At 39.7% G+C, this 12,723-nt stretch overlaps 1 protein-coding gene and 1 long non-coding RNA gene across 2 annotated transcripts; both read left to right on the forward strand.

Moving 5' to 3' along the window:
• Positions 1 to 3,490: 3,490 nt before the first annotated feature.
• On the forward strand, positions 3,491 to 6,301 carry LOC122275302. The gene is made up of 3 exons (XR_006228523.1): positions 3,491 to 3,753; positions 3,851 to 3,920; positions 4,022 to 6,301. It is a non-coding gene; the product is annotated as an uncharacterized LOC122275302 (long non-coding RNA).
• Positions 6,302 to 9,104: 2,803 nt separating this feature from the next.
• Positions 9,105 to 9,623, forward strand: LOC122277013. The gene has a single exon (XM_043086897.1). It carries the CDS (start codon positions 9,105 to 9,107, stop codon positions 9,621 to 9,623), a length of 519 nt encoding a protein of 172 aa, XP_042942831.1.
• Positions 9,624 to 12,723: the final 3,100 nt, after the last annotated feature.

Consider the following 12,723-nt stretch of genomic DNA (forward strand, 5'->3'; position numbering starts at 1 on the left):
TTGGAGATAAGCTTGTAAACCACATTGCATAGAGAAATTGGCCTAAAATCATGAACTGAGACAGGTGAGCTAGACTTCGGGATCAAAACCAGATGAGTGTGGTTTAAATCCCTTGGTAAGTGACCTAATCTGAAGTAATCTAAGACAGCTTTTAAAATCTCAGGACCCACAATCTCCCAATGGTCCTGAAAAAAACCTGCACTGAACCCATCTGGACCTGGGGACTTAAAAGGAGACATCTGTTTTAGTGCTACCTCCACTTCCCTTTCTGTAAAATCCCTTTCCAACCTTTGTTTCATTTCACCTATCACTCTCGGTTCAATTCCCTGAATACACTGCTCAATGCAAGCTGAACTAGGTGCTGTTGACTTATAGATTGCTGTGTAAAGATCCTTGAAACCTACAGCTATATCTTCCCTTTTCCTCAACTCTATCCCTTTCCCATTTCTTATTTTTATGATGTTGTTCTTCTTTCTTCTCTGATTGACACAAGCATGAAAGAATTTTGTGTTTCTGTCCCCCCCTTTAACCAGTGCCTCTTTGCCCTCTGCCTCCATCTTGTGTCTTCTTGTTCCAGCAAAAAATTCAGCTCTTTCTGTATACTTTTTTGTTCATTCATAGTACTAGAATCTGCTCGGCTTTGCAATTCACCCAAAAGCTGAGTTTTTTCCTTTAGAGCTCTGTTTCTATCTCTAACCATATTTCTGCTCCAGCTCTGAAGCCCCCTTCTTGTACTGTCTAGCTTTTTCAAGATCTTGATCAGACCAGTCTCTCCTCCACTACAGCCATGCCAAGCTGCCCCAACAGTCTCGCTACACCCCTCTTCCTTGCTCCAATTGGCTTCATACTTAAAAGGAAAGAAGTATCTGGCTTCTGAACACCTCTCAATACTATAGTCAAATAGTATTGGGCTGTGGTCAGAACAGATAGCTGGAAGAGTTTCCACAGAAACCTTTGAGTAATGAGCTTTCCACCTCGAATTAGCAAGGACTCGATCTAATCTTTCTTTGGTAAAAGACTCATCTTCATGATGATTGCACCACGTGAACTTGTTTCTTTTCCACCCTAAATCAAATAGATCTCCCTCCTCTAGAACCTTTCTGAAACTTCTCATGAGATATTCACTTCTGTAATTTCCCCCTACCTTCTCATTGTTGTATAAAATCTCATTGAAGTCACCAATCACCGCCCACCCCTCCTCCCCAGGTTTGAAAGAAGATAGTAAGCTCCAAGTGTATTTTCTTAAGGAGGCATTCGGGTGCCCATAAAAACAAGTCAACAGCCAACTAAAGCTACTGAAACCATCTTTAACCAGCACATTAAAATGATATCTTGAGAAATTAACTAGCTCGAGTAATTCTTTTTGTTTCCACATCAGAATGAGACCTCCACTTCTACCAACTGCCTCACTGACACATCATCCTTCAAAATTCAAAGACTTTGCAATCCTAGATGATCTCACATAGTTTAGTTTAGTTTCCATAATAAACACCACATCGGGTAACTTCTCCTTCACTAGTAACCGAAGGATTTGAACTGTTCGGGGGTTCCCAAGCCCCCGACAGTTCCAGCTTATGATTTTCATTGCTTCTGGTGGGGCTGACTCGCAGCCACCACCTTCTCCGAACAATCATTATTCAAAGTCAGCGGGTCCACCACACCACATTTCTTTACTTTCTTTTGAGATATAGTACTTGAGGGACTTACCTCTATGCCTTGTTTGACACCTTGAGATCTTGTATAAATGGAAGTAGCTACTGGCCTTTGCTGCTCTCTGGCCTTCCTTTTCCATCTACGTGCTTCTCTCGGTAATAACATCTTGTACCTGGCGTTCGACCTTTCCTCCAATTCCTTTTCATCCGAGATGACTAACTCCCGCAAGCTGGGCCCTTTCTGATTTGTTGTTAGGCCTAAAGTTTCGTGAGGCCCATTCTCTATTTCTGGCCCAGACTGGTCTTCAGTTTCCTTCTCCTCTTCCCGCCTAATTTCTTCCCTCCTCGACTTTGACTGATCTTGTCCCCCCCGAACAGGGTGAAAATCTGCATCCATCACATCTGTATGATTCTCGCGAACTGCAGGCACCAAAACCTGATCGCTAGGGTCTATCCTGTCGCATCTAGTAACTCTGGTTGTTTCCTGTACCTGTTCTGTTAGAGGATTCACCGGGCCTTTTCCCTGAGCCTCTACCGGCCACTCTCTTGTTGCGCTGCCCTCCGATGTTCCCTCCCTTCCCCATTCGCCATTACTCCTTCTATCTTTCGTCCCCTCACCACTTGAAAAACGCTGCTGGCTCATCCTGCGCCTGAGACCTCCTTCAGCCCTAAGCCACGGTCCGAATTGTGGTATACCATCGTTCTCATCTTCTCGATATTCTCCTCTATTCACATTACAGCCCTGTTCTCCATGGAGAATCCACCCACAATGGTAACATATTTTTGGTAACATTTCGTATTTGAAATGAACCCAGTGTTTAGCACCTTCTAAATTTATAAAACGACCCCTTGCTATCGGTTTTCTGAGTCGAATCTCCACTTTAACCCGTAAGAAATTCCCCCATCCAGTGCCATCTTCCTCCACATCAACTTCCAGTACTTTTCCCACGGAACTCCCTATTTGGTTACCCCACTCCTCCGACATACATCCCAACGGTAAATTGTGTATTTGTATCCAGAAAACTTCATGTTCAAACACTATGTTCCCGGGTCTCATGGCTCCCTCGTATAGCCTAAGCAGAAACATGGAATTATCAAAGAACCATGGTTTACCATCCAAGATCCTATATAAGTCTGCATGTGTCCCAAAGGTAATAACAAATGTGTTCTTACCGACTTCCTGGAAGGAAGCCTTTTTGCTTATCTTCCAAATCTTCGCCATCGTGTTACCAATCGATTCCTTACTAATCACTCGGTCGGTACAGACCCTTCCAATCAGACTCTTCTTTCCTTTCCTAAGTATCCCTTCATTCCCACCCTCATCCACTTCCAACATCACCTCCTCCTCCTCCGTAAGCTTTAGTTTCCTCCATAGCTCCTCTAAACCTTCAGTTCTGGAATTCTCACCCCCATTCATGACTGTACTTGTTTAACACAGTTCCAAAGAACCGACTAAGGAGGGCTGAAAAACTGGGTAACTTCACCTCTATTTTCGCTCGGAAGCGAACCTAGAGAGAAGACTATGTAACTACTTGGTCGTAAGAATAATATTCACACAACTTCTAAATCTTAAAACAATTCTACACCAGCTAAAATTACGGAAATTAAAGCATATCAAATTTCAGAGCTATGAAAAATAGAGCTATAATACATTTCTATTTATTTAATAAGGGTCCCCATGAAAATGGAAGTCAGAATAGTACAAAATTAATAAGTAAATTGTAATACCCAGGACTGTGCCCCAACCCAGACGAAGCCCAGCCCATGATCAACCAAAATGGCACCGTTTCAGTAAGTAACTTCTCTCTCTCTCCCTCCCTTCACGTCAGTTTCTTCCACCGAGACCGGCCCCCACCCTTCTGTTTTCATCTTCTTCCACTCACCCCTGACACTCTCCCCTCCCACAGTCCCAGATTTTTCTCTTCTCTTTCCTCTAACCTCCCACGCCCATTGCAGTCTTTTTTTTCTCACATCAAAACTTCTCTCTCTCTCTCTCTCTCTCTCTCTCCCATGAATTTATGTGAGTGTGGGTGTTACGGTGGGTGGATCTCCTTGGATTGGTGTTACCGTTGAGTCTCCTCACCGGAAGTGCTGAACGGTGGTAAGCCCCTCTCTCACTCACGCACATTCTGAGACTCTCACTCTCTGACTTTCACTCACACACACAGACTCAAGAAACTCACAAGTTTCCCTCACAGATCGCTCCTCCCTTTTGTGATGTACCATCACAACAGGTCACCTTGTCACGAGTTGACTCTCCTTCCGCCGGTCAGCTCACGTCCCCCTTTTTTCCTCCGTGTTCTTTTTTTCTTCATTTAAAATCAAAAAAATTTACCATACATTATTTTTGTTTTTTTCCAATTTAATAGCCGTGCAATCTGCTTTGGTTCGAGTATTAGTTTCTTGCGATTACCATCAAAACCTACCAGCAGACGTGTAGTTAAGCAAAGGTAAATGCTTTTCCCATATACACTGTCCGGCATACTTCTCTGCCGCCTCTTGAAATTTGCAGTTTTTAAACCGTGTGAAATGTTTTATATACTAATCACACCGTAATGATTCTGAGTATTATTGCTGGATTTCCACTGGCATACAACCCTTTCGTGGTCATTATACTGGTAAGATATGATCTCATTCGATACATTTATCTTGCGTATTTTGTCGAGTTATTTCATCGCGTTATGTCTTCAAAGACCAAACCCAAGAGTAGTATTGTGTGCTGGTTCACAAGACTGTACATATGCTTTTGGACAGTGTTGCTCGGTTAGCTTATTTTATTGCCCACTTCACTACACTAGGTATGACACTTCACTGGTATTAGACTCGGTTGCTCATTTATGTGCATGATATGAGTAAAGTATTATTGCTGGAAATTTAATGAATGATAGTTATATGGTTATTGTGAATTATAGGTTGGTTTTAATGGGGTTATATGTGAAATATTGAGTTTGATGTGGTTGTGTGGGTGATGTTGTGCGGCTGTATTGGGTAATTATTTATTTTTTTGGTTGTTCCGGGTTTGAGTATTAACTGTTGAGTTGACGTTGGCTGTTGTGAGTCTATAATATACTACAATAGTCTATAATATACTATTGAAGTTGAGTGATGGATTGTTGAGCTGATATGTGATTTGCTTGATTAAAAATTGGCTGTTGGGTTGATGAGCATGGTTGTTTGGATTGAGATATGTGGTTGGCCAGGTTTATTCTATAACTGTTATTGAGTTGATCATGTGGGGCTAGTTGTAGTTGACCTATTGCGAGTTGTGTGATGCTCGGGACTAAAGTATTTGCTGGTTTAGGGTTTATTAAATAAGCTAGTAGCATGCTTGTTTGGGTTGATAATTGATTGGTAACTGTTTATAATTGATTTAGGTGGTTATACTGTTAGAGGTTAGACCCAAGGTGTAACTTATACACGGCAAGAGTCATGTAAGGGGCATAAGTTATACTAGACTTTGCATAAAAGAAAATGACTGATGTTGATTTTGAAAATATGCATGTTTTCTTTTTGAAAAGAAACCTGAAAACAACCTTATATATATATGTGTGTTCTGCATACTCATGAAATCTGTATAAAGAGAGTATTTTTTTTTGTCATGATTGGTGTAGATATGAGTGAGTTTTTGTTGGCATTCAGTTTGTGAACTATAGAAAAAGAGTGATTATGAAAATTTGAGAATTTGAACTTGGTTTATGAAGATGCTTTGGTTTTGTTTATGAAAATGCAAGAATGATTTGAATAAGTTTTGTACTCTGTTTGATATGATATGGCATTTGAAAACCTTTGGCTTGATGTTCTAATTCAATATCTAATTATGATCTGGTTTTGATTATGTTTTTTCTCTCTTTCATTGAGGCCCTGCATGGGTATAATAGTGGTATACGACCCTTCCATGAGTATAAAAGTGGTATATGGACCTACCACAGTTATAATAGTAGTATATGGCCTTGCCATGAGTGTAATAGTGGTATACGACCCTATCATGGATATAATAGTGGTATACAGCCCTGCCACAGATATAATGGTGGTTTATAACCCTACCATAGAAGTTAAATATTGTTTTTGTCCCGATATGATGCTCTAATATGATATGAAGATGATTTCTCAGATTATAATATGCCAAAAGGATCTTTGAATAAAAATGTTTTCTGAAAGTTTCACTATGATATTTTGATAACATGTTTTTATTCTTCATTCTGAAAGTAAATGTTTTCTCCAGCATTAAGAACTTTGTAAATGCTCATGTTTACATGCTAGTATATGTTCTCTTCTTACTAAGTTATTGATAACTCACCCCTTTAACTTCACAGTATTTTAGATGACTTTGATAGTTCAGCTGAGGATCAAAATAGCATGTGTGGGCAAGATTAATTGAGGATAGTAATTGAGTACTCAAGTTATTATTTCTATTGAGGGATTTATTTTATTTAATAGATGGATTTTCAGTATGTTTAGATGGCTTATGGAGATTTATGTAAACTTTGGTTCATTTTATTATGTTATTTGGGATACGTGGAGCAGTTGATCAATTTTATCCAGTTTATTGTATTGAGAATATGATAGATGAGCACGTGTAGTTAATTAAATTAGAGGAATTTATGTTTGATTTGGAGTCTTTGAAAGTATATATTTGGATTTGGAGAATATATTAGCACTGTTGAAGTTGATTATTAGGCAATAGGAGTTAACTCCCTGGACCTCCGGGATTGGGGCGTTACATAAATCATGTAATTAAAATGAAAACTTGTATTTGTTTTCATAAACTAAGGGTCCCATCTAATAACAATATGACGATGATACACTTTTTTCTACCAGCTTATCATCTAATAACCATTATGTAAACAAAAAGAAAAAATAGCAAAAGGGGGTAGGAGGGTAGTAAGCCTGTAATTAAAATGAAAACTTGTATTTGCTTTCATAAACTAAGGGTCCCATCTAATAACAATATGACGATGATACACTTTTTTTTTCTACCAGCTTATCATCTAATAACCATTACTAAACAAAAATAAAAAATAGCAAAAGGGGATGGGAGGGTAATAAATCTATCTTTATTCATATCAATCTAAGTTTTAAAATGGAGTAGGCCTTTAAAAAGCGATGGGCTTAAAATAATAAAAAATACTGTCCAATAAAAATTATGAAGTAAGCCCATATTCAATTATATATGGCCCATGGGCCTGAAAAAGTTATTAACCGACACTAGCAAATTTATGCCCTGGGTGCTACAATATTGTATGTGGCGGCACAGATCAGACAAGTTACAACCATATTGAAGCCTCAATTTCCAGGAAAATATACTCCTTTCTTCTTTAATCCCGGAAGAATATACTTATACACTTAACCCCTCCTTTTGCTGGATGCTGGATTGTATTTATTTTCACTCCCTATAAGAAAATTGGAGGCTTATCCATAAATTAAGGACACATAAATCTTCAAGTACAATAGTATAAACATGGTGATTTTGGCCGCCAATGGTACTTCTCATCCTAAAATCAAACTAACAGTTACATGTAGTGAGATATTACAATTGTGTTAATATATTGTATAGATTGATTATAGCCGAACTAGCAATTCAAGCTAAATCTACAAAATAGTTTTCTCTCTCAACCGTCTGAAAGCGATTGGAGGTGAAGGTTGTTAGTCAGTTTTTTCCAGCGCTCGTGGGAGGAAAACGGTGAAGTTTCTGTTCACTGTGGTGAGTAGAGTGTAATGATGGAGGAGATTGCGGAGGTGTGGAGTAGATTACGGCTCAGTGAGGAAGAAAACACTCCGATTGTAGTGATTGAAGGGAAGGAGGATAGTGTTCGACGAATGGGGGAACGGAGTATAGTGGGGAAAATATGTGCGACAAGGAGAATCAGGAAGCAGACAGTGAAAGGACTAATGGAGAAGATCTGAAAGGTGAGATTACCTTTGGATTTTGAAGAAATTAGTCTGAATTGTTTTGTCATTACATTTGCATGTTCGAGGGATAAATTGAGAGTGTTAGAGGGCTGTCCTTGGCTCTTTGAAAATTATCTGTTTGTGTTAAAAGATTATGACGGTGAGATCTAACCAAATTTAATGAACTTCGACTGTGAGAATTTGTGGATTCAAATGCACAATTTACCGCTCGGGTATATGAATAAAAGGATGGGTGAGGAGATTGGGAGTTCGGTTGGGAAGGTGATTGAGGTAGATGTAGATGATGAGTGGTTGGTATGGGGGAGATGTTTGAGAGTTAGAATTGAGTGTAACCTGAAAGCTCCATTGGCTCGAGGTAGAACTGTTAAGGTAGCAGGAGGTCAGATTTGGGTGCCATTTCAATATGAGAAACTTCCTAGGATGTGTTTTCAATGTGGATGCATAGTACATAGCAGGGAGGGTTGTTTTGTGGGAGAAGGTTCTGGTACTAATCAATTTGGTACTTGGCTGAGAGCATCAGTGAGTATGAAAAAACAAAGTCAGCAAAAAGAAGATAAAAAAAAAAAAGAAATATGGAAGTGGTGATGGAGAGGGGATGAAGGGAATGAGGGATTCTAAGGGAAAGGGAATGAGTGAAGGAGTAGTGTTTGAGGAAATTACTGTTGGAGCTCATAAGGGAGATGAAGAGAGTGGAGGAAGGGTAGAGACTGAATTAAAAGGTGATGAACCAGATGTGTAGGAAGAGGGGCTCAACTCAGTTGTGGTTTCTATTGAGAATTCTGTAGTGATACCAGAGCCAAATCTGGAGGTGGAGAAGATTGATGATGAGGAAGTGCAAGACAAGGGCATACAAGTAGAGAAGAAAAAGTGTTGGAAGAGAAGAGTGAGGAGAAGGGGTCAGGTGAGTCAGGTATGTTCTTTAAACCTGAATTCTAAACGTACAAAAACTAAGGATGATGTGGAAATGATGTTGTTAGGGGGTGGAAAAAAGGCAAGATTAAATGAGGGTGCAGAGCCTGTGTCTAATCTTTGTGAGGTGGAGGCTATTGAGCAGCCCCACCTGGCATTATGAAAATAATCTGTTGGAACTGCCGAGGGTTTGGAAACCCTCGGATAGTTCATGACCTTTACCTTATGGTAAAAACTAAGCAGCCCAATGTAGTGTTTCTTATGGAGACAAAGATGCATGGTGGGAAGGTGGAGATGTTAAAGGGGAAATTACAGATGGAGGGATGTTTTGCTGTGAGTTCGATGGGTAGGAAAGGTGGTTTAGCTGTTTTTTGGAAAGAGGAAGAGGAGGTGGAACTACTAAACTTCTCTCAGTGGCATATAAATGTCCTTATAAAGAGGAAATGAGAGGTAAATGAGTGGTGCTTTACATGGTTTTATGGCCATCCTGATGTGAGAAAAAGAAGTATGTCATGGGATTTGTTAAACAAATTGAGGCCTGCAAACCAGGGAGCTTGGTGTGTTGCAGGTGATTTCAATGAAATCCTTATCCAAGCAGACAAGAGTGGAGGTAATTTGAGGAGTGAAGGGTAGATGGCTCAATTCAGGGAGGTGCTAGAGAATAACAGTCTCTCTGATTTGGGCTGTTGTAGTGGTTTTTTCACTTGGAGCAACAGGCACTCGGATACTACTTTTACAAAAGAAAGATTAGATAGGTATGTGGCAAATACTCAGTGGAGGGAGCTGTTTAAAGGGGTTAGAGTGGAAGGTCTTACAGGAAGATGTTCAGATCATCTTCCCATTTTATTAACTATGATGGGAAAAGAGGAAAAACAGTGCAAAAGGAAGTTTCCCTTTAGATTTGAGGTCGGTTGGATCAAAGAAGATAAGTGTGAGCAGCTTGTTAGGCAAGGCTGGAATAGAAAGGGATTTATGGGTGATCCCATTAGAAGAGTTTCTGCAATGTTGGAGGCATGCAAAGGGGGTCTGGTGGGGTGGTTCAAGAATAAGGATCGAGATAGGGCCAATGATATAGAGAAGTTAACTGAGAAGATTCAAAAGGTACAAGAGTATGAGGGACCACAGAATACAGAAGAACTTAGATATCTTTAGGATAAAGTGGGACTTCTTTTAGAACAGGAGGATCTCAAATAGAAACAACGAGCTAAGAGAAATTGGTACTGCTTGGGAGACAAGAATACAAAGTTTTTTCATGCTTGTGCAAACCAGAGAAAGAAGAAAAACCTGACCCTGTCAGTAGTGGATTCAAATTCTAATCTAAGGATGAATCAAGAGGGGATTGCTAAAGCATACAAGGATCATTTTTCTGAGATTTATATGACTGCAGCTCCTTCTAGTAGTTCTATTGAGGCTTGTTTGAGTGCAGTTAAAGGCAAAGTGATAGAAGAGATGAATCAGTTCTTGATAAAGACTTTTACAAGGGAGGAGGTGGTGGAAGCTAAAAGGTTGATGGGCCTAATAAAATCACTTGGGCCAGATGGTTATGGGGCTTGCTTCTTTCAATCATATTGGGAAATAGTGGGGAGTGATGTGTGTGAGGCTGCTCTAAAATTTCTGAATGGAGGAGGGATGGATAAGGGTCTGAACCATACTTTCATTGCTTTGATCCCTAAAGTAAAAGAACCAAAATCTGTTAATGACTTTCGCCCAATCAGTCTTTGCAATGTAATGTATAAAATCATTGCAAAGACCTTAGCAAACAGGTTAAAGAAGGTTCTAGGTGATGTTATCTCAAGAACTCAGAGTGCTTTTGTCCCTCAAAGACTTATCACTGACAACATTATCACTGCTTATGAAGTGTTACATTCTATGCAAACAAGGCAGAAGGATAGGGTGGGGAGTATGGCTCTCAAATTGAATATATCCAAGGCTTATGACAAAGTAGAATGGTTTTTCTTGGAAAAAATCATGGAGAAGTTGGGGTTTTGTGAGAAGTGGGTAGCTTTAATCATGGAGTGTGTGTCTACTGTCTCATATGCAGTCTTGACAAATGGGAGTTCAGGTGAGAAGTTTAAACCAACTAGAGGATTGAGACAGGGGGATCCACTTTCTCCCTAGCTTTTTCTATTGTGTGTAGAGGGTTTGAGTGCTATGCTTCAATCAGCATAAGATATAAGAGAGTTAAAGGGGGTAGCAGTAGCTAGAGGTGGTACAAGAGTAACTCATCTGCTCTTTGCAGATGATTGTATCATTTTTGGCAAAGCTAGTTGGAGTGAGTGGAGGAAGATAATGAGTATATTGAAGCTGTATGAACAAGCCTTGGGACAAAGCTTAAACAAGCAGAAAACTACCATTTTTTTTCAATCCTAATGCAAAGAAAAATGTAAAGGAGGGTGTATTAAAGGAGTTGGGTGCTAGATTGGTTACAAGCTGTGAGAAGTATTTGGGTTTGCCAATTATGGTTGGCAGGTCTAAGTATGATTCTTTTAGAAGTATAAAGTATAGGGTCTGGCAGAGGGTTAATAATTGGAAACATAAGTTGTTGTCTCCTGCTGGTAAAGAAGTTCTTCTTAAAGCTGTCATTCAAGCAGTGCCTAATTATCATATGAATGTTTTCAGACTCCCAAGGAAACTTTGTAAGGAAATAGCTGCTGTTATGGCAAAATTCTGGTGGGGGTTCAAAGAAAATGAAAGGAAGATTTAGTGGAAGAGTTGGTCAAAGATGGGGTTGTCAAAAGCTAAAGGGGGGTTGGGATTTCGAGAACTAGAAAGCTTTAATACTACTCTACTTGCTAAGCAGTGTTGAAGAATTTTCACTAATCCTCATTCTTTGGCAGCTATGGTATTAAAAGATAAATATTTTAGACACTCAGATTTCCTTCAAGCAACATTGGGTCATAGACCTTCTTTGATTTGGAAAAGCTTATGGAGTTCTTTGGGTTTACTGAAACAAGGATTGGTGTGGAGGGTGGGTACGGGTCAGAATATTAAAGTGTGGGATGATAGGTGGATCCCAACTTTGGTGTCATATTGTATACAATCTCCTGTTGTTGTTCTAAACAGTGATGCAAGGGTTAATGAATTAATTGATGGCAGCAGAGGGATATGGAAGGAAGAGCTTGTAAAGGAAGTGCTAAATGAGGGTGAAGCTATGATAGTATGCAATCTACCAATCAGTAATCTGGTTTGCCTGATAAACAAATTTGGGGTTATACAAAGGATGCCTTTTTTAGTGTTAAGAGTGCATATCATTTGGAGGTGAGTAGGAAAAGAAGAGAGAAAGGAGAAAGATCAGAGGGGCACTCTTTTGACTGGAAAAAGTTATGGAGTTTGAATGTACCAGGGGTTGTTAAAGTATTTCTTTAGAAAGCCTTAAATGACTGTCTACCAACTAGGATTAATCTGAAAAAAAGAAAAGTGGTAAAAGATGCTTGCTGTCCTATCTGTGAAACTGAGGATGAGTCGATCACTCATGCTTTATGGAGCTGCAGGGGATCAATGGATGTTTGGGCTGATAAGAAGAGTCCTCTACAAAAATGACCAAGTAATGAAGTTCAGTTTTATGAATTATGGGACAGGCTATTAAATTTGGTAGCAAAGGAGGATCTGGAACTAGTTGCAGTAGTGATGAGGGGGGTATGGTTCAGGAGAAATGCTTTTATCTTTGAGAAGAAGTTTACAGGTCCTGGAACTATAGTTGAGCAGGCTGCTATTTCCCTTTGAGAATTTTCAGATATCACAAAATGTAAAGAAGGGGGGTATGGGGAGTAATGGAGGGGGAAGACGGGGTTGTAGATGGAAGGCTCCTGTTGGTGAGTGCATTAAAGTTAATTGGGATGCTGGTATGAGCAAAAAAGATGGAAGAGTGGGAATTGGGGTTGTGGTGAGGGATGGAAGAGGAGAGGTGTTGGTGTCTCTTTGCTGCTCGAAAGAAGATTGCTGCAGTCCAATTGTAGCTAAGCTCTAGGCTTTATGGAGAGCTATGAAGCTATGTGTAGAGCTTAATTTTGAGAATGTGATCTTTCAAGGGGATTCTTTAGTTGTTGTGAAGGCTGTAAATAGTGAGAAAGAAAGTTGGGAATGGTATGGCCAAATGGTAGAAGATATGAAGGGAGTGCTCAAGAATAGACAAAGGTGGAAAGTTCAACATGTTTTTAGGGAATGTAATCAAGTTGCACAATTACTTGTTAAAACTTCTTTTTCTTTCATAGAGGAACAAATCTGGATGGAGTGTTGTCCACCGGAAGTTCAA

This window comes from Carya illinoinensis, chromosome 9, assembly GCF_018687715.1.
Source record: "Carya illinoinensis cultivar Pawnee chromosome 9, C.illinoinensisPawnee_v1, whole genome shotgun sequence".
In the NCBI taxonomy this organism is placed as follows: Eukaryota; Viridiplantae; Streptophyta; class Magnoliopsida; order Fagales; family Juglandaceae; genus Carya; species Carya illinoinensis.

Bases quoted from the DNA above. Each gene is read 5' to 3' on its own strand.
- LOC122277013 (XM_043086897.1), top strand. From the start codon at position 9,105: ATGGCTCAATTCAGGGAGGTGCTAGAGAATAACAGTCTCTCTGATTTG.